Source organism: Delphinus delphis, chromosome 1 (genome assembly GCF_949987515.2).
Source record: "Delphinus delphis chromosome 1, mDelDel1.2, whole genome shotgun sequence".
NCBI classification, from domain to species: Eukaryota; Metazoa; Chordata; class Mammalia; order Artiodactyla; family Delphinidae; genus Delphinus; species Delphinus delphis.
This window is the reverse complement of record NC_082683.1, coordinates 151,201,202-151,222,055: the sequence shown is the minus strand read 5'-3', so window position 1 is coordinate 151,222,055 and position 20,854 is coordinate 151,201,202. Positions and strand designations below refer to the sequence as shown.

General features: G+C 54.0%; 1 protein-coding gene across 1 annotated transcript in view; it reads left to right on the top strand.

The window, feature by feature from the left end:
- The window catches only part of NFASC (neurofascin), a 149,629-nt gene extending 129,124 nt beyond the window's left edge, over nucleotides 1–20,505 (top strand). Inside the window, exons 28-31 of the mRNA XM_059996109.1 lie at nucleotides 1,069–1,221; nucleotides 8,936–9,067; nucleotides 11,332–11,401; nucleotides 14,851–20,505. Of these exons, the coding sequence (XP_059852092.1) occupies nucleotides 1,069–1,221; nucleotides 8,936–9,067; nucleotides 11,332–11,401; nucleotides 14,851–15,082 (587 nt within the window). The 3' untranslated portion in view covers nucleotides 15,083–20,505. The remainder of the gene's footprint in view (nucleotides 1–1,068; nucleotides 1,222–8,935; nucleotides 9,068–11,331; nucleotides 11,402–14,850) is intronic.
- Nucleotides 20,506–20,854: the final 349 nt, after the last annotated feature.

Sequence of the window (20,854 nt, the reverse complement as noted above, 5' to 3'; positions counted from 1 at the left end):
CTCAGGCGGCAGCGAGGTTGGAAGAGCAGACTCGAGGAGGAGGAAGGGGTTTCTGCGGCCGTTAGTGAAGGTCCAGGGGTGCCTTGCGGTGGGGGCGGCCTGGGTGAGGGGCCCTTCGTCCATTTCCTGCCCAGGATGACGGTTCTGGTGGCCCCCAGATGAGCCAGATCTCACCTTTGCTTGGATCTCCTTAATTCAGGTTCCAGATTCTCAGCTGTCTCCCCTAGACAGGCTAGGCCAGTCCAGACTTGGGGTTCAACTGTGCTTTGCTCACAGAGGCACACTAGCTGCTCACAGGTCAGAGACACCGTCCAGGGTCACTCGTCTCAGCTGGTGGCTTGAGCTGAGCTGTTCATTCTTTACTGGAACTGGGGAGCAGGCGTCGAGATGTGTGAGGCTGTAAAGTGTGGTCAGGCTATCTGCCTTCTCTGAGTGAAGGCCCCTGTTCCTGAGGGCTCAGACCCACCATGCTGGCCTATTTGGCTTGTGCTGGAAATCCACCCAAAGCTCTTTGAGGGAGAACAAAGCCAACTCTTAGTTCTCTGCAGTTGGAGAGATATTCACATCCACAGAATACAGAATTCCTAGTTTGGTCCGCACTTTTTCAGACACCCAGGCACTCGCTTCTCCTGATGTGTAAATTCACCACGCAGTGAGAAATGAGAAGGGAAACCAGGAGTGAGAGCTGAGAAGCAGAGGCCGTCTCACCTCCGGTTACCGTGAGGGATGCTGACTGGCTCTCTGACCCTCTCCAGGGTAACGGAGCGCTGGCTGACACCCTGAGAGCTTAAGGAAGCAGGTCATGATGTGCTAAGTGCTTAAGACTGGGGTGAGGACAGAAAACTTTAGGAGAGGGAACAGTGTCCTAGGCTGCAGGGCCATCGTGTAGGAGAGTCAGCATGTGAGAAAGCTGGTGGAGCTGCCCGGTGACCTCCAGGTCTGCAAGACAGCCTGGCCCCTTCCCCCACCCTCCATGCTTCTACCTTTGACAGGTGCCCAGGAGCCTAAGCACTGCCTCTCCAGCTCATCATGCCCAGCCTTAGGCTGACTGAGGTTTCTGTTCCCCAGGCAACCATACGAAAAAAACTGTCCCTGTTAAGGCCCAGGCCCAGCCCATACAGCTGACAGACCTCTATCCCGGTATGACATACACGTTGCGAGTTTATTCCCGGGACAACGAGGGCATCAGCAGTACCGTCATCACCTTTATGACCAGTACAGGTGAGAGGGGATCTGGCCTGGCCTGGCCGTCCCCTACAAGCATGGGGCATGTTGTTCTCATTGTCGGCTTCCTGCTTGTCTCTTCTCCTCGGAAAGAAGACTCATCCTCCCATTTCCTCACCTTGCATGACGTGGCTCGGCTCTTCTTATGTGTCAGTCTGCAGCTCCCCGGAAGACAAAACGAGCCAAAAGTGCATGCCAGTAGATAGGAAACCATGCTTCTGACCCTGTGGGGATGAGTGGGATGGCAGGGGGGAACGGAGGTGTTGTAGAATGAGGGCAGGGGAGACCACCTGGCCTCCACTGTGCTTGAGCCACCAGGGCTGGGTGTATATGCAGACATGGTCCCCTCGTGTGGGTCTGGGGGCAGTGTGTCCCGGAGGCACAGGGGCTTGCTTCTCGCACGTGGGGTTAGGGGATAGGCCATCCAAGGGTCTTGACCCCCAAATCCTCCCAGGAACCAAACCAAGGATCAGCATGTATGTCACTGCCTTGCCACTGTCATCTGTTGTTTAAAAATTCGAAAGTGTGTTACACAAGTTGTTTTGGTTTAATTTTGCCCCAAGTTTGTCGTGGCTTAAATGTAGTTGACCTTTGGTCGTTCTGGGGAGGGGAAGAAGCTTTCTAATCCTAAAAGAGCTCTGGATCTATCAGGGCTGTGGATAGAGAAGCTTCTTCACTTGTACCAACTGGGGCTCAGTAAAAGGTACAAGGTTCAGAAATCTCTCTGTTGATCAGGGTGGCTGGCAGTCTGGAGACCGTGAGGACACTTGCTTCTCTGTCTGTGTGTCTCTTTAAAATCATCCAGGCAAGCTAGCCAAGTGGCCAGTTTGCTGAGCCCTGGGGTAAGGATGAGTGTGAGGAAAGAGACTGAGAGCGGGAAGCACCAGTCCTTGCCTCAAGGCACATCCTAATCAGATGCAGGTTACTAGACACAGGATAAAGGAAAAAACACAACGATTTATATGAACTTCTGAATGTGGACTTAAGTACGTATTACTCTCCCTGCGCCTGGCTTGACGAGGCTGATCTTGGTAGCTTGCATCTTGAGAGTCACTGCCCATGTGTATGAGGGCCTCACTCCACCCCTGCTAGCCTGGTGCCTCCTGGTCTGGGTGTCCCGGCCTCCTCCCTGTGTCTCTGCCTGTCCTGTGCATGCCCATGCCATCAAGTCTCGGGGAGTCTGAGAGTGCGGCTGCCTGCTTGAGGCTAACGTGGCCAACTCAGGCAGGATGTCCGTGAGCAGCCAGGTCACCCTGGGAGCCAGGCCAGGGGACTGGACAGTTGACCAAGCAGAGCAGGTGGCTGGATTCTGTCTGACCCAGTCGGGGTCCCAGGCTGTTGCTCACCAGTGCGTGCATTTGATTTTGCTCATTACAAACCTGAGTCCAGCACAGGGGCAGAAAGCAAAGATGAGATTTGAGGGTAGTGTTCCATCCTAGGGATTGCAGCAAAAGCCAGCTCAGCCTGCTTTCAGACTTCGACTTCTCCCAGAGCTGAGCCCTGGGACTGTGGGTGAGGGTTGGGGAGAAAGAGCCAGAGCAAAAAGGACCAGCCCCTACCCTGGGGTATGTCCCAATCTGCTTTGAGATATGAAACATGCACTACAGAAAAATAATAATAATGATTGGTAATACACTTCTGAATATTGACTCAGGTGTTCATCTCTCTTTTCCTGTGGTTGCTATGGAGAAACTGATCCCATAACTTGCTTTCAGAGTGATTGAGGCCTTCAGCACTTGCATGTTTCCCCAGTTCCTCCCAGTGCAAGCTGGAGAGGGCAGGTATGACCCTCGCCCTGAGTACATACAGCTCACTTACCTCCCTGGCTGGCTGGAAATGACTATGTGCAAACTACAGAGAGAAGGAAAATATTTCCACTTTCTGAAGTTCATGTGTGTCTGTGAGTGTGTGTTCAGATCCTTTGAAAACACACAAAGGAGTGGCAGGACTCCAGAGTCAAGTTCACACAATGTCCCAGGTCTCTGTGTCTCATCAACGTAAGTGATCATCTCTGGGCCCAACCACTAGTCATTTAGGCAACCACAGGCCATCACTGTAGTCTATAGACTCAAACATGCTACAGTGGTTCAGGAAGGAAATGGAAGAAAACCACAAGGAATGCTAACAAGCTCCCTGACTCTCACCAGAAAGATCTCACATGGGAAGTTAATCACCAATTCTTGAAGCTTTTGAAGCCAAAGAGACCCGAGGGACCACAAACACATAACCCTGGACTCCAGGAGGCCTGCCAGCTCTTACATCCTGGGGCAGGTGGGATGGGGGGCTGACGGGGGCCAGCGAGACAGACAGCAAACTGCCTTAGACCTCAGGGACTCCGGGAGGAGGGACGTTAGGGGACCTACTTGTATTTGGCCTCTTTCTGCTGTGTTTGGGAGAAACCCAGGATGGAGCAAGGTGAAGATGGAAAGGTGTAAAATGATGCTTAAGTGAGAGCAGCCAAGCTAAACTGCATTTGAAGAAGCCCAGGGGCTTCCCTGGTGGCGCAGTGGTTGAGAGTCGGCCTGCCGATGCAGGGGACACGGGTTTGTGCCCCAGTCTGGGAAGATCCCACATGCCACGTAGCGGCTGGGCCCGTGAGCCATGGCCACTGAGCCTGCGTGTCCGGAGCCTGTGCTCCGCAGCGGGAGAGGCCACAACAGTGAGAGGTCCGTGTACTGCAAAACAAACAAACAAACAAACAAAAAAGCCCATCCCTGTCATACTTGTTCATCTGCCCTATTTCTGAAATATAATTTTTTTGCTGACTTTGAGTGACTGGCCTCTCTCCAATGGCCAAACCAATTTCCTCCTGATTAGAGTTCGGAGTTATGGGAACTGTCTGCCTTGCAGGTGAATTGCCCGTTTCTGAGCAGGATTGTAGGGTGCGGTGTGGAAGGCACACAAAATATGGCCTCTAGGCCAGAGTAAGAGTTATTAGGACCTGTGTGTCCCCAATGAACGGCTGCTGTTCTGGCTTCCGTTAGCTACAGCAAAGGTGGTGAGTGTAAATATACCCTGGTCTTGGGATGTTGCTATTACTGTGTCCGTTAGGAATCTGGAAACATGTTGAACGGATCGATTAAGAGTGGTGTTAGCAGACAAATGTAACTGCCTTGCAAAAACGCCTTATTCCTCTCAGAGTCTGTGTGTGGGGTCACATTGTGAGTGAGATCACGTCCTAAATTTCTTTTGGTTCTTGAGAAACTGAGTCATTTTGATGGGGTCTGGTTGAGCCCACCTTACCCCAGGTCCCACTGGGTTTTTGGTCTCTCTGTTTGTTTTTGTGTATCATTGACACTGATTAGTTTTAGGCGTACAACATAATGATTTGATCTATGTATATACTGCAAAATGATTATCACTATAGGTTTAGTTGACATCTATCACCAAGCATAGTTACAAAATCTACTTGGTTTTGAACAGCCTTCTGTGTCCAAACTTCACAGAAATTTCTTTGATCTTTTCAGTGAGGACTGAAGGTAACATTTGAACTTTACGTGGTGCTGTCAGGAATGGAAAGCTACATTTAATTTCTAAATTGCCCATATGGCCACTTTCCCTGGTATTGTGACTTTCTCTCCCAAGAGAAAGGAGTCTCGTGGGAGACGGCTATCAGCAAGATGGTGGAGCAAACAGGTCACTGCAGACATTCAGACCAACTTCTCTGCAAAAGGTGGTGACCACCATCCAAACACAAGTTGAAGTGGCTCCTTCATCCCAGTGCCCAGGTGGCACGTGGTCAAGCCAATATCCATGTGACCCTCCAGCTGTTATCAGGAAAAAATGCAAGAGACACCCCAGGTTAACCATAGCATATTAGGATTAAATTGGTCATTAATCAATAAGTAGTCAATGACTGCTTGTTAGGTGACCAACATCATGCTAAGTACGAGGGGGCCCAAGGAATCCCCTTTTCTCAAGCCTTAATAGTATCATTGGACATCAGAACGCAGGAAACAGAGCAATTAAATGTTACATTGTGCAGAGTAAATAGGGGTGAAGTGGGGGTTCAGAGATTGGTGTGAGCTGGAGGAATGGGAGATTCAGGAAGGAGGGGGTACAATGTGGAAAGGTGGAGGGCAGGAAGGGTGGCAGTCCAGGCTCTCTGGGGCAGGATGGGAAGGATGCAGGGAGGGGAAGACCAGAGCACCTGGCATGATGGAAATGTTCTGGGAACATGATAACATGATGTGTCATTGTATCCTTGGGATCTGATGGACACTGGGGTGAGGGGACTCCTTTAGAATGGTGCAGTGACGTGAATATAAGAGACATTTTGGAAGGAGTAAAATGATAGCCCTTAGAGATGAGTCGTGAAGCCACTGGCAGAAGCATGGGGGCAGGAAGGGGGCAGAGGGACCGTCCAAGGAGATGTCAGGAGCAAGCCCTGGGCTTACAGTGTAGGACAGGCTGGAAGGACAATGAGAGATGAAAAAAGGATCACCAGTTGGAAGGGCAGGACTGGAGGGCAGGTGAGAGTAAGAGTCAAGGGTGTCAAGGTAAGTCTGGGAAAGATGCCCTCAGTGATGGTGGATGAGCGCTGAGTACAGAGGGGCTCGAGGTTAGCGTCTTGGGGGCAGAGAAAGGAGTTGGCAGGAACTGGAGATGATGGAAGATCAAAGAGTTTACCTAGGGCTTCCCTGGTGGCACAGTGGTTGAGAGTCCGCCTGCCGATGCAGGGGACGCAGGTTCGTGCCCCGGTCCGGGAAGATCCCACATGCCACGGAGCGGCTGGGCCCGTGAGCCATGGCCGCTGAGCCTGCGCGTCCGGAGCCTGTGCTCCGCAACGGGAGAGGCCACAACAGTGAGAGGCCCGCGTACCGCAAAAAAAAAAAAAAAAAAAAAAAAAAAAAAAAAAAAAAAAATATTTACCTATAAGAGGACAGTGCATGCACTAGAGCCAAAAAGTCTGCCAGGTTCCTCAAGGGTTTTTTGTTTTAAGATACAAGGAGCTTCAACGTGCTTAACAGCAGAAGGGAGGAGATAGCACAGAGGAAGAAATTGAAAATGCTAGAGTTTTCAGAGATCCTTACAGGATTGAGCCACCAAGGAGGTGAGGCATTGGACACAGAAGGAAGGGACAGTCATGGAGGCTGTGAGGTTTCAGTGGTCTCCAGAGTGGGGCAGGTGAGCTCGACACCGAGACACTGACTCAGAGAGAGGGTCACATGGGGGCAGCGAGAGGGGGAGGGGGAGCAGTTGGGAGGGGCAGTGAGAAAGGAGTGGAAGGGTGGCCAGGCTGCAGAGAAGGTCCAGTTGAAGTATGACTTAGTGAATCTGTGAGGGGCCTGGGTCTTCATCTTCCTCCAGCAAAGCTCAAAGCAAGCACAAAAAGAGGCCATAACTGCCAAGGGGACCCACAGCGGGCGACTGAGTCGCGTGCTGGAATGGGTGATGCGGAAGGGAGGGCAGCGTGGAGTTTGAGGGAAGCAGAGACCCCATCAGGCCAAGAGGATGAGTGGACTGAGCGAAGGGAAGGAAGTTAGGAAGCAGATCAAGTGCCTCTATGTTCCAGGCTGTGTCCCAGCACTGGGGGGATGACAGTAACCCTGACAGTCCCTCCTTCAAGGAGCTTACTTCTGGGTGGAGAGATGAGAGCGGAGTAGTGAAGAGCACAGACTCGAGCTGTGACGGCCAGGGGTCACAGCTCAGCTCTACCACTTACCAGCTCTGGGCCCCTAAGCAAATCACTAACCTCAGTGCCTCAGTTTCCCCACCTGTGAAATAGGGGTAATAGTAAAAATCCACCTTATGGGGTTGTTGTGAGGATTAAATTAGATAATCATGGGAAAGCACTTGGAGTCGTGCCAGCCCATAGGAAGTGCTTATGGGTGTAAACTGTTAGTAAGATAGCAAATGGTTATAAGTGCTATGAAGAGGACAAATTCGAGCCCTCGGACAGAGAGTGGCTGGGTGGGGGAGAGGGCTTTTGCCTTAGCTGGGAAGTTCCAGGAAGGCCTTTCCGAAGAGATGACATTTGCTGAGGCAGCCATCTGAAAAAAAGAGCAGCAGATGCAAAGGCCCTGGGGCAGGAGTGGGAGTGGCCAGTGTGGCTGGAGTGTCCAGGGTGGTGGGAGATGGGACTGATGGAGCCCAGCAGATCAGGATAAGGAGTGGACGGTTTTTCCTAACAGTAATGAGAAGCATTGGAGGTTGAAGCGAGGAAGTGATCTGATCCTGCATGGGGTTTAGGAAGACCTCTCTGACCCTGTGCAGGAAATGGCCTTCGGGAGCGGGAGCGGAAGCAGGGATGGGATTTGCCCCACAGCGTACCTGGATCAGGGTAGTCACAGCCATGTTCCCATGGGACTCAGCTGCTTTCCATCCCGGGCTGCCTGGGCAGCCAGAGCACAGAGAGCGTGGAAGGTCTTGTTCATCAGTCTTCATTGTTTATTGAGACCCATCTTGGTGCAGTACCCTTGGCTAGATGCTGAGAACGCTGTAAAGACAGTTTCTCTGCCCAAGAAGAGCAAAGGGTAGACTGCACCCAGATACGTGCCCCACAAAATGGTGTGTGATGCAGACCCTAGAGTACGGCACGGGCCCAGGTCCATCCTCTGTGCCTGTGCTTCTCCCCCGAGGAGGCCCTGAGCTTCGGTTCTGGCTGCGTGGCTCTCAGCACTCCCGATGTTGTCTGGCTCTCCCAGAGGCCACTCCGCTCGCTCTGCTGGCCCCAGGGTTACCCAGGGTCTGTTCTGCCCCTGTGATCCTTCCTGTCCTCCACGTCGTGGTTTCCGTGGAAGGCTGCTTCTTTTGTTCTCCAGTCCATAGAAAGGAAGAGGGCAAGTGACTCCTACCCACCCCACCCCTTCTGATCTCTAACCTTAGCCATTGGTCCTCCAGGACACCATCAGATCTGCTTCTGGTCTCCAGGCCCGCCCATCCGCCCCTCGCGTCATGAAGGTGTCTGCCCACTTTGAGACAGGTCTCCACATGTCCAGGCAGGGACAGCGAGGGGCCCGCTGTCACAGGGGTCTCCACGTACGGAAGTGGTCTGGGAGAGGCAGCATGGGGTGTGCTGAATGCACAGCCCTGGCCCTAACCTCGCCACCGGCCCGTCTGGGCTCCCCACACAGGGGCTGTCTTTGCTGTCAGGGAGCCCACAGTGCAGCTGGGGAGACACAGGGAAGCACGGGGCATCCTGGAACTGTACCCCACCTGCGACCCACTGCCGGGAAGCCCGATTGGCTTCAGGGCCGTACTGGTGGGACAGGCCGCCGCTCTGTGCCTGTGCAGGCCTGCGAAGGCGTTCGTTCTTCCAGGGGTTTTGCCATGTGACCGCTGACCTTGTTCCCTGGCGGGTAGCGTGCCGGCTCACCCCTGTGGCTCATTCGTGGGAAATCATAGTCAACCCCTGGCCTTCCCTCATTCCCCGCCAGGCTGTGCCCAGCCATTGGCTTTGCAAGAATGCCACGCCTCATGCTTAGGAAACTTCCCATCCTAAAGGGCCTGTTCAGCCTCCTGCTGCTTATTCTGCTTCCTGTACCCCTGTCCTGTGCTTCTTTTCTGACCTTTTGACCTTGACTTTTACATTATTTTCTCTTTGTCCCTGTAGCAGGGTAGGGTAGTTTGGGCCAGAGAGCTGCTGGGTGGTACCGTTAGGCTGCAGGAGCAACCTGGACATGAAATAACTGAAGTTCTTCCCTCCCCTCCTCACCTTCTCCCACGTGAATCATTCACCACGTGTTTGCTTCTGGCCCTCCCCCGCCAGCCTACACCAACAACCAGGCGGACATCGCCACCCAGGGCTGGTTCATTGGGCTCATGTGTGCCGTCGCCCTCCTGGTGCTGACCCTGCTCATCGTCTGTTTCATCAAGAGGAGTCGAGGCGGCAAGTACCCAGGTAAGAGGTGTCAGAGGAGTGGGCTTGGGGGACAGGGCCAGCGGGCTTTCCTGTGAGTCACCAGGTCCCCTGCCAGCTCCAGGAGGCTCCGCCCTCTCAGTGAGCACAGTCCTTGCCAAGCTTGGACGTACAGTCCTCTTGCCTGTTCCGTGCATCTCAGAGTTGCCAGAAAGCACTTGAGTTAATTAAGTTCGCCTGAGGTGGGGGGATGGAACAGTCCAGGCAGCCAGAGAGGAGATGGAAAGAACCCTGGCTCCCATTAAGAATGACCTTCCCTCCCCTTGACTCACCACCCATCTGCTCAGTAATTGGCTTTTTTCAGCCTGAATCTCATTAGGATCCTATGTTCCAGTGAAGTGGGAAGGAGAGATGCATTTTCTGGAACTGTAAGAGAGAGGCCGGAGTGAAGAGAGGTCTGGATGGAAGAAGCACATGCATGAGAGAGGCCGCAGAGCTGGGCTCTCAGCGTGGCTGGGTTGAAATCAGATATACCAATAGAGGGTCAGATGCTCCTACATGAGGAGCTGGCAGAGGCTGAGGGGTGGGTTGCACTGAGAGGGACCCCCAGTCCTTAAAGGGCTTTGAGCTTTTCTTGAGTCCCAGAGCAGTATTTCTCTTCTGTGGCCTGAAGATCCTCCAGCCCAGACAAACCAAGGTCAAGGACAAGGACCTCTGGCTTTTTTGTTTCTGGAAATACTGACTGTTTTTCAAACAGGGATGAGAAAGCCATCTGTCTGTGATGGAGTGGGTGGGGTGACAGGAGACAGGACAATGGATGACCCTGAGAGTGAAAATCCAGATGGATTGCACGATGAAATTGCTCCCGCCCCCAAAGCCATCGCCAGACACACCCCGTGCTCCCCAAGTGCTGGCTTCTGCGCATCTCTGTGAACACATCCTCCTCCACGATCCCCTAAAACTCAACTCACAGAGAGAGGAGATTCTGTTTTATTTTCTTCCCCTGGCCCGTGTGCCCTCAGACCCTAGGATTCTAAAGAGTTATGCCTCTCCTTCAAGTCAGGGAGGGCAGGAAATTATACTCCTTTATTGGTGAATGTTGTGTTCTTTCACTTTGTTGTGCTGTGTTGGGGCTGGTTTTCTTCTGTAAGACAGAAAGGCAGCGTTAGGAGAAGGGCAGCCTTTCTGAGCTTACCCTCTGTTCCAGGTGGAACTGATGCACCTGAGAACTGATCAGATAAACTCAGCCTTCCTCTGCCCGTTCCAGAAAGTTCTTCTTACAGCTAATCTCCTTTCCTCCAGCTCCAAGGGAAGCCCCCCATCCATTAGGAAGATGAGTGAACCAGGAGCCTTGAGGCCAGGGCTCCAGTCTCCACCTTAAACTTTAGTTGCTAATTAGTTACGTGACATCTTCAAGGCCTCAGCTTCCCTCCCCTAAAATAGGGGTGATTATCCTGCCTCGTACCTCAGGAAGAAACGAAGTCACTCACCTCAGTGTCTGCTGTGTGCCAGGCTCTGTGCTGGGTGCTAAGGATACTAGAAGGAGAGGTGACCCCTCCCTCAAGGACAGTGCCACTGGCATAGGAGGAGGATCACAGCACAAGACAGGGCCTGGGAGGGACGCTGATACATCACAGAGGAGGTGTGGGAAGAGGGAGTCGCACAAACAAGTGAGGTCACAGTTAAGAGAGCACCTTCCATTCCAGAGGTGTGTGTGGCGTGTCCTGTCTGCCCAGGGCACTCTCTTAGGAGCTTTGAAGAAACACAGTCCCCACCCTCGAGAAAAGAACTGGCATTCTGTTACAGGCAAAATAAATGTGCACACATAATTATAACAGGGAACCAGATTAAGAAAGGTGCCAAGGAATTCCCTGGCGGTCCAGTGGTTAGGACTCAGCGCTTCCACTGCAGGGGGCATGGGTTCGATCCCTGGTCAGGGAACTAAGATCTAGTATGCCGAGTGCCGCAGCCAAAAGAAAAAAGAAAAAAAGAAAGGTGCCAAGGATCGCATCCATTTGGTGTTTGGAGAAGACCTCATGGAGCGGTGGTGGGGAGCCGGGTCGGGGGAGATTTCAGTTGTCAGTGGGGATGTAAGAAAAGCCCCAGTGACGGGGAGGAGGAAGCAGAATTCACTTGGCACCCGAGCAACCGTGGGAGGCAAGAACAAGGGGGGCATGGATGGGGCCTTGTTAAGAGGGAGAGTCACGGAACCCAGAGGCGGCTTCTTTGGCTGTACTTTGGGGCCCCGCAGAGCTCGAGCACGCTCAATCATGACGTCTGTGTCTTTGCTTCCCTTACTGACCAAGTGCGAGAAAAGAAGGATGTTCCCCTTGGCCCTGAGGACCCCAAAGAAGAGGATGGCTCCTTTGATTACAGGTGCGCGATCTCCTTGACTCCTGTTCACACAGAGCACCCCTTGTCAGGTGCGTTCTCCTCACCCCCCCTGAGGCAGCCCCCTTCCCTCAGAGCTGCTCAGCTGGGCTGAGACGCTACTGCACGGATGCCCTCTCCCATCAGGCTGTCACCTCCGCCTCTGTGACAGCACCCCCATACCCCCGGGGATGGCGTGCACTGCCCAACACACTTACACTCATTCGATGAACAGCATTTCATTCATTCAGCTGCACGACTCAGGTTTATTGCATCTTTGTATGTGTGTTTCCACCTTTTTGCTCTGAAAGCGCACCCAGGCCCCCCTTGCTGTGAAATGAGCTCTGCTCTCAGCTTGCTCTCTGCCTACACCCCACTTTCACTCCGAAGATGATGACTTGGGGAAGTTGTAATGTCTTTAAAACTCAACTAGGTGAGGGATGAAGGGGGCGTGGGGAGGTGTTCTAGGCCTTTTCCTCAGGAACTAGAATGACTTCTCTGGGCTGCAGCTTGGAATAGGCCTTGGAGAGGCATTTGGTCCAGTGCCTGTGTCCCAAATGAGAAGACCAAGGCCCAGGCTGGGAAGTGACCTGGAAGATTCCTGTGCTCTCCACTCAGTGAGCTAGTGCAGAACTGGAGAGCCCAGGGGCCCCACGTCCAGCTACTGCCACTGTCCTATGCCCATGCTCCCTCTCAGATCTGGACGGGCCTTTGTATCTGGCTTAACAAAAGTTGTAATCTGTCCATTTTATTGGCAAGTATGCTTTGAGTAAAGGAATGGTGCAGGGTGAGTCATGGAGGTCTCGTTCCCAGGCCAAGTGCAAAGGGAGGAAATCTTCTGATTGGAGCCCTCCTTCCCCACCCCCACCAAGTCACTCTCTGGGGCCAGGTCACCCCATCCTCCTCTGACCTCTCCTTATCCTATCTTGGGCCGCCGCCACTCTGCCCATCTGCAGCCTCTCAAACAGGATCAGATCAATGGGCGGCAGAGCCTCTGCCCACACAGGAGCCCATCTGGTGGCTTATAGACGCTGTCTATCCATCCAATTCATGCATCCCCAGGAGCCTCTCAAAGAACAAGCACGAGAGACCCTCCCCAGGCTGTCCTCAGCACCCTTGGTGGGGCCCAGCTTCCCCATGGGCCAGGAGCTATCCTCTGGCCATCAGTTCCAAAGGCCCTGGGCCTTTTCTCCCCAGCCCTCAATGCAGCGTGAGGAAGGGTGAGGACCTCCTCAAATACAGGGCCAGGTAACCTGCGCTATGAGAAGCCACTTCCTCAGGTACCTCTCCTCCACCAGACACCAAAGCTGTTGGGCGAAAACACCTGCCTCACCACCCCAACCCCCTGACCCACCGACACTGAGGCTGGAGACACATATACTGGTGCACGCACGCACGGGCTTCCACACCACGCACACACATGTACACACACGCGCACGCACATACGCACCCCTTGGCTTCGGCTCTGGGGAGGCCTGCGGCATCCATCCTAGAGCCCCCACTTGGATGAGTCCAAGAGTCCGAAACTGGGAAAGGGGAGAAATTAATACATTAGAGGAAAAACCAAGTTTCTGGGCGGGACAGGCTGGGGGTCTGGCTCACCCTGCTCATCTGGGACCTCGCTGCCCGAGCACCTCTCTGGTGTGTCTCTCTCTGCTTCTCTGTCCCTTGTCTGCCCACCTGGTCCTCGAAGGTCTCCTGGAAGGTAGGCTAACAGGTGGCTGGACCAGGGGGCCACAGTCATTGGGTTTCTTTCAGGCTTCCCTTAGGAGAGGTCTGTTCTTTCCAGACCTAGATCCTCTTTCCCCACAAGAACCTGACACACTAAGGACCCCTCCCACCCCCACTGGGCCACCCTGTTCAGTGATTGCATTTAGCTTGGGGGCCTGGAATTCCCGAGAACCACATAGACACAATTGTCACTCCCTTGCAGGGGGAATGGAGGGCGCTGGGGAGAGGGTGCCTGTGAAAAACACTGGCAAGTAGGGTAAGGAGCCTGGTCGTTAGAATCTGCTGGTTCTCAAAACGTGAATTCCACCCCCTGAACAAATACAGCATAACCCCAGACACCCACTTCCCTCACTCAGCTGCCTCTCCCACAGCACTGCCGTCAGAGAACACAGTTAAGCAGGGTAACGGGCCGCATTCACTCAGCTCATGGGGGCAGTGGGCTAATAGCCTTCCATCTCCTGACGCCTAGGTCCTCTGGCTCCCGGCCCACCCCCCCACCCCCACAGCTGTCTTTGACCAGCACTGAGGTTAGAAGTGAGAACTCACGGCCCACTCTAATGGCAACCCAGCCGGTGGTTTGCCACAAGCCCAGGAAGGGCTAAGTGTGGCCTGGGGCAGGGGAGTGGGGGTGGGGGTGTCTGCTCAGACTGCCTGGCACCGCTGTGGTCCTGCCTGCCGGGACCCAGATGCCCACTGCTGGTCCGGCTGCCCCCTGCCGGGACCTCGTCTCCTCTGAAGTGCAGCCAGCAGCACCTGGTCCCCGCCTCTGAGCCTAGAAGAGCCAGGGGAAGGGATGTGGTGCCTGAGCAGATGCCGGCCCACTCGGGGTATCTCACTTCCTGGGGGCACAGCAGGCACCCCAGTGGGTAGACGCCACTTTAACTACCAGCTCTCCTTGCATGAGAGGAGCTTAAGGGCAGGACCTGGGGCCTCAGAGGGGGGCTAAGCTGGATCCTCTGAGCCTTGCTGGTTTTGTCTCAAGTTGCTGGCCCCTCCTATCTCATTTGCATGTCCCTCCCTCCTCCCTCCATCACTTGCTAGCCCTGAAACAACAGCATCTGTTTGTGGATAAACCAGAACTGAGAGGAACACCACCAAGACAAAGAAGGGGAAAGGCAGGGAGAGGTTTGTCCCTTTAAGGCCCAGACCCTTGCTTTTTGTCACGAGCAGAGTCTTTCCAGAGCCAGTCACAGATCACAGAGAGTCAAAGCTAGTTGAACCCTCTTGATGGAGGAACTAAGGTCCAGTAAGAAGGAAGGGCTTTCCCAAGGCTGCAGAACCACACAGTGACACACATGGGACCAGAACTCCCAAGTCCTTGACTCCCCTTCTTTGACCCTTCCTGTCCCCCTGGTCTACAAGCGGCTGGCTCTGCCTCACCATGGGGTGGCGTCCTCTGCCTGCTTCCATCCCGGAGAGCGACCCAGCTTCCCGGAGAGGACCCCAGACCCAGCGTCCAGGAGTGTGGGTCCATCCCAGCTCCGCACCAGCTTGCCCCTCGCCTGGGAGACGATGCTGTCCTCTCTAAGCCTCAGCTTTCCTTCTGCAGAACTGGCCGGACGGGGAGGGGAGTGAGGGCTGGTCTGGGTCATCCTGAGGTCCCGTCCTCTCTGAGCTGTGTGGTACGCGTGCCTGGCAAGAGGCTGGAGGCCTTCCTCCGCCCGGCCTGGGTTTGGGCTGCGCTGGGTGGGCCAGCCCTGACTCTCTGTCCTCTCTCCATCCAGTGACGAGGACAACAAGCCCTTGCAGGGCAGCCAGACGTCCCTGGATGGTACCATCAAGCAGCAGGAGAGTGATGACAGCCTGGTGGACTACGGCGAGGGCGGCGAGGGACAGTTCAATGAGGACGGCTCCTTCATCGGCCAGTACACAGTCAAAAAGGACAAGGAAGAGACAGAGGGCAACGAAAGCTCAGAGGCCACATCTCCTGTCAACGCCATCTATTCTCTGGCCTAACAGAGCCCCCCAGGCACAGCCACTACCTTGCAAGTAGAAGGAGGGGAGAGGGGGAGACGAGCCACTGCAGACCTACCACGAAGCCACCACCACCTTCAGGGACAAGGGTACCACATGGGAGTCTGCCAAGCTGTGAGGACCAGTGACCACCCAGCCAACCGCAAGCCCCCTCCCGATGACCCCCCCGGGGTGCCACCGGTGGGCGAGCTGGAGCCATGGCTAAGCTCAGCTGGAGGGAGCCCAGGTCCCTTGCTCAGCCTCACAGCCACCCCCAGCCTCTACCCACACTGCCTGCCCTTGACCTCAACACACACACTCACCAGTTTCTGTTGGTTATGGTACTTACTCATTGTCTTTATTTTTGCTTTGTGGGTCTTCTCCTCCAGACCCAACATCTCCATTTTCTTTTCCTTTTGAAGAAATGTCCCTGGAAAAAAAGAAAGAATAGGTGGATTCTCCCCCAGGAAACTTCAGAGATAGGCAAAAAAAGGATTGATCCGTAAACGAACATACAGAAAAGCTATAGTATTCAAACCGCAGCTGGGCCAACGTATTTCCGAAGGATGCCTTTCTCGCCAGATGCCTCCCCTGGCCCCCAACCCATCCACCTCAGCCTTGTCAGTTGCTGAGCTGGGCTTGGCTCCTTTCTGGAAAATGACAGTATTTTTGGCAGGGAGAGGGTAAGCAGGCCTTCTTGCCTTGCTCTGGTGCAGTTGGGAGGTGGGCTTACCTCTTGCTCCTGGCTCTTACCCTGCCCCTGCCTCTGGAGTGTCTGAGACGAAAGCTGCAATGACTGAAGGAGTTTAAGGAACAGGAGCGGGAAGGACTTCAGCTCCAGTGACTGTGTACCTCAAGCAGAGGAAAACCAGGCGTCTGTCCCTAGGGAGCTGTGCCCACCTCGAGAGAGAAGGAAAGGGCTAGGTTTGGACTTCCTGCCTCCCCATCAGTGAAACTCAGGATGTGGGAGAGAGGACCACACCCACTGCATCCAGAGTAGAGGGTGTCTCCCACCTGGTCAGGGTCTGTGCTGCTGCCCTCCAGGAGATGGACCCCTGCGATGTGAAGACTGTGCTGGTGTGCTTGGGGGTGGAAAGCACTGCTCCCCCTTTCGTCTCTAGCAGATAGCAGCTCCTGTATGATGTTGAAACTGGTGTTTTATGGCGTGTGGATGGGGCCCTGCTGCCCCCAAGACTGAGCCGGTGTGTCCTTTCCTTAGGGTATTTACCTATCAGGAGACCCCCCCCCCCACCAACAGTGCTGTAAAGCCTGGCCTGGGAGTGCTCTTCGTATGCCTTATGCAGCTCTGACCTGTCCCTGCAGTTCCCAGGTTCCCAGCCCCTCCCTGCAAGCCTTGAAGCCTCCAGTGACGTCAGTCTCAAGGAGAATGGGGCGACCTATGCAAGCATCACAGCAGAACCAGAGCAGCCACTCAAAGTGTGCCCCGCAGCCCGTTGCCCCAGATGGAGACACTCGCAGACCTGCAGTTCTCTGAGACCCAAGGCGCTGCCTTCACGCTCCCTACCTATTCCATTTTGAAACCAAAGGTACCTAGCCTCAGAGAGAGAAAGAGAGAGATCTAGAGCCTAAGAGTAACCCTTCAGCTGTTGCTGCAGCTAAAGTCGGTTTCAGGAGGGTGAAGCTGACCCCCAGGAGTGGACCACCTGCCACAGACACAGCCTCTGATTGGCGCCTCCAGCTTCTTGCCAGGTGACCTGGGCAGGAGCAAGGCTGTGTCCTTCAGAGACATTATTAAAGCATCGTTTGCCACATGTTTAAGCCGCAAAGGTATTAGCAATGCTTGCATCACTTAATAATCAGTCAGTTGAAGGTCAAGCCCATAGGCACACCTACTCTGTCTGCAGGTGAGAAAATGTAGCCCAGAGCTGAGCCAGTTATGTTGTCTGAACCTGAGCGAGTAACTGTCCTTTGGTCCAAGCCGTAGCCAGGTGTGCTGCCCGGAAGCCTGGGGGGAAGCTCTCTCGTGATGATGGGGGACAGGGCGAATAGTAGGGGACTAGGGAGCCAGCTCAGGGGTCCCCTCCCCTGCCTTTCCTCCTCCACCTGCCTGGGTACTGCTGGGCATTCCTGTAGCCTAGGGAATGTCAGGGAAGTGTGCCTGTGAGCTGCATTAAAGGACCGGCCTTTCCAGAAAACACTCTGGATCTGAGCAGAGCAGTCAGTCTGTCAGGCCCTCGTTCCATATTGCACAGGACGCACTAGTAAACTCATTGTACCGGAAGTAAGCTCTTTGGGCAGGATGGACCGTAAGATGTCACGCCCGTCCCTCTGCCTCAGGAAAGTCCTCCACACAACTGATGATGGGGGAAGGGCTGACAGTCGTGGAACTGAGTCTTGGGACAGAGTGGCATTGGTTGGCGTTGGTTGGCACTGAGTGCTTAAGCCGCCAGTGGCTCCAGGCTCAAAGGGAAGAGCTTTGGAGCGGGAACTTGGTCCTGAAGACTGGTCAAGACAGGGGCAGTCCTGCTGCCTGAGCCTCTCTTCTCTGCCCCTTGGGCCAAGTTGCTGAACTTGTCTGTATTTTGGTGCCTCTGTCTCCCCTAGTCAGTCCCTCCTTTGAAAACCTGTCCCCACGTGGGGGCATGGGCCCAGCTAAAGGAGCGGGGAGGCCAGTGTCTAGGGAGAGCACCACTGCAGGGCCAGGGGACAGCTGCCTCTCACCTTGCCTGGGTCGTTGTGAATGGGACCCTTCTTTCCTTACCTTGCTTTTGGGGAGATGGTTGAGTTTCAGCTGAAAAGTAGCCACTTCCCTCGTCCGTTGCCTTCGCCCTGAGGGGTCAGAGGCATTTGGTCTACCCCCTTCCTGGCAGGTCCCAAGGTCTCAGTCCCAAGGTCCGAGAGGCTGCTGGTGCCAGTACTAATCACCCCGCAAGGGGACCGCTGCCTGGGCCCAGACAGTGCTTTCATGGTTTCCGTGCACGCAGTTAGCCCTGGAAAAGGGGTGGGAACAGACCCACAGACATCTGTGGCTTTTCCAGCTGCTGGACTGCCTCCCTGCACACAGCCGGCAGCCACACCGGCACCCTCACAGCAGACCTAGTGGCAGGCGCCTTTGCAGGGCGGCACTTTCGGGGGAGCAATCCAGATTACGACCTTGTCTTGAAGAGGATGAGTCCATAGCCAGGCCCGCTGGAGATGAAATGTGAAGGGCTGTGTGGGGTGCCATGCACAACTCAGGGCAGGGGAAGGAGGCTGCCCACGCTGGGCCCCACTTGGGCAATTCTTGGAGGCAAAACCAAGAGAGACAGAGTCTGATCCGAAGGAGAGCGAATTTTCCCCAGGAACAGCACAGGTAGCAGCTTTTTAAGGCTCCTGGGGCTCTCTGCAGTATCAGAGCCGAGTCACAGAGCATCCCAAACAGCCCGTGTGACGAGAGCCGTGGGGATGTCACACACTCTTGCCTCAGTCTTTGCAAGGCTGCTCCACTAACACGCTGAAAAGGCGAGGCTTCCTGGGCTCTCAGCTGGTGGGGCAGGTGTCAGGAATCACTTCTCAGCGGGAGGGCACAGAGCACACTCCCCGCCCGTGATACCTCGGTCACCACTGCACCAGCCCCTGCCACACACACACAAGCCCGTGTTGTAGTTCGTTCCACCCAGCTAGGTCCACTGGAAAGAAATCACGCTGTGGATCCTAGTTGATCTTTACATGGTGGCTTAAGAGTAGCATATAGGGAGATCCCTGATTAAAATAGAAAACCAGAGGAGTCAAACGAACGAAACAAAGAGCTTGAAATGTCAGGAGGACACTCAGTGCCCCGGGCAGAGCCCAAATCCTGGGCAGCCCCTCCTTGAAACCAGGCAGGGGCCACCCCATGGGAGTTCAAGGCAACCTTGTGGCTGTTCCCAGCCTGCCCAGCCCAAGCCAGGGCAGTGCCCTTTCCTTCCCTCCCCTACTAAGAATGGGTTCTGAGAAGGAACAGAGGGAAAGGAGGACAGCTGTCCAGGGAAGGCACCAGACCCCACCACCCAGTATCTCAAGCCACACCCAAAACCAGTGCCCCTCTAGCAGTACATTAGTATTAAATGGATGTTTTGTAATGATAAGGATGGAAGTGAAATAGGTACAAAGCTGTCTAGCTTAAGACAGGATCAGATCTCAGCATGCAAAAGGATCACAGAGCTGATCTGATTGAAAGTACTCATCGTAAGCTAAAATCCAGGGAGGTAAAGGGACTTGCCCAAGGTCACACAGCTAGTAAATCAAGGTGAGGTAGGGCTTGAGCTCAGGCCTTCTGACTCCTTGTTCAGTGTTCTTTCATCTCACTGCAGCTGCCGCCTTGGGAGCAGTGGTGTTACTTAAGATCTGGCCTGCTGGTTCACTGTCTCCCATGTCTCTTTCCACGTCTCCCACATCCCCATACACCTCCACAGATGAAATCAGCGGATTTTTCTGAGTCCCAGATCAGCCAGTCTGTGCCAGCCTGTGGTGAACCAGCCGTGCTGTTAAGGGGAGACCCAAGCCAGGAGAAGAGAGTGACGAGCTGATTGGTGTTTGTCACCATGAAGCCTAGAGTATCCCCTAGGGTGGTGTCTCTCGCTTCGTAATGCATCGCGCCCCCAGCATACTGTGTCCCTCGGAAGAGCGACGGCCGCGGGATGCCGAGGGGCAGCAGGGCCCATGGAAGCTCCCTCCCCCCCGGGATTCGCTGGGCTGGAGGTCAGCACGTGTAAAGACTTCAGTGAAGCAATAAATACAAAAATCTGGGAGAAGAAATCCAGAATTTTGTGCACTTCTCTGTTTCTTTTTCAAAAAGGATGCAGATCAGGTGACCCTGCCCTGCTCTCCTTTCTGATTCCCAAATTCGACGTCCTCAGTCAGTGTTGTCCCTCTGCCCAGCTCCCAGCTCTTTGCCAACCTCACATCCTCCTGCACTGAGCATCAGTTGTCTGTGGCGTGGCCACCTTCTGTCCTGGTCCCACCCTCACCCATGCTGGGCCCTGGAGGACCTCTTGCCCTTCACCTCCCTTCAACACACACATTTTCCAATTTGTTCCTTTCAGTGGGGAAATCTTTTCCGAATGTCTCCATCCCTTCCCACCTACCCACACACCCACCTACCCTCACACCCACAAATTGGTCTGATCTTTTCTTCCATTGGCTAAATATTTAACTCACCATGGCACACCTTGTTTTAACCCCTCTCACATCGTGTTCTTTCCTTTTTGCGAGTTGTTTTGCATTAACCAACGTTGTCAGTGACAGATGCATATCTGAGGGTGTCACGCTCGACCTTCAGCAGGGAAGGCTTCTGGGTCGTGAGGACCATCTAATATGTGGACTTATAAACGACTGCATGAGCAATGAAAAGGCCAAATTATTCAGAATTTTTTTTGAATCACTGTAAAAAAAAAACTGATTTCTTTTGTATAGAGAACACTAAACGTATAATAAAAGTTGTTCAAAATGGACTCTGGCCATGTAACTTGTTCATTTTCCTCAGTGAGTAGAAGAGGGATGTCTGGGGATTAATGACAGAAATGAATCATGGGGTTTTTCATGGGCACCAGACAGCATACCCAGAAATTCCGCGATACCAGCCCCCATCTTGAAGTTGGTCTTATCTTGGAAAACTCATTGGCACAGTTAGTGTTTTCAAGGTAGAACGAGTGGTATAGGAATGTGCTCAGCCATGGAGACACCCCTGATTCAATGCAACTGACATGTGCTTGTGCACAACCACCTGTTAAAAGTGCCGTGTTGGGATGTTGGGAGAAGGAAAGGAATGTGCAGTGAAGCTCTGCCTCCTAGCCG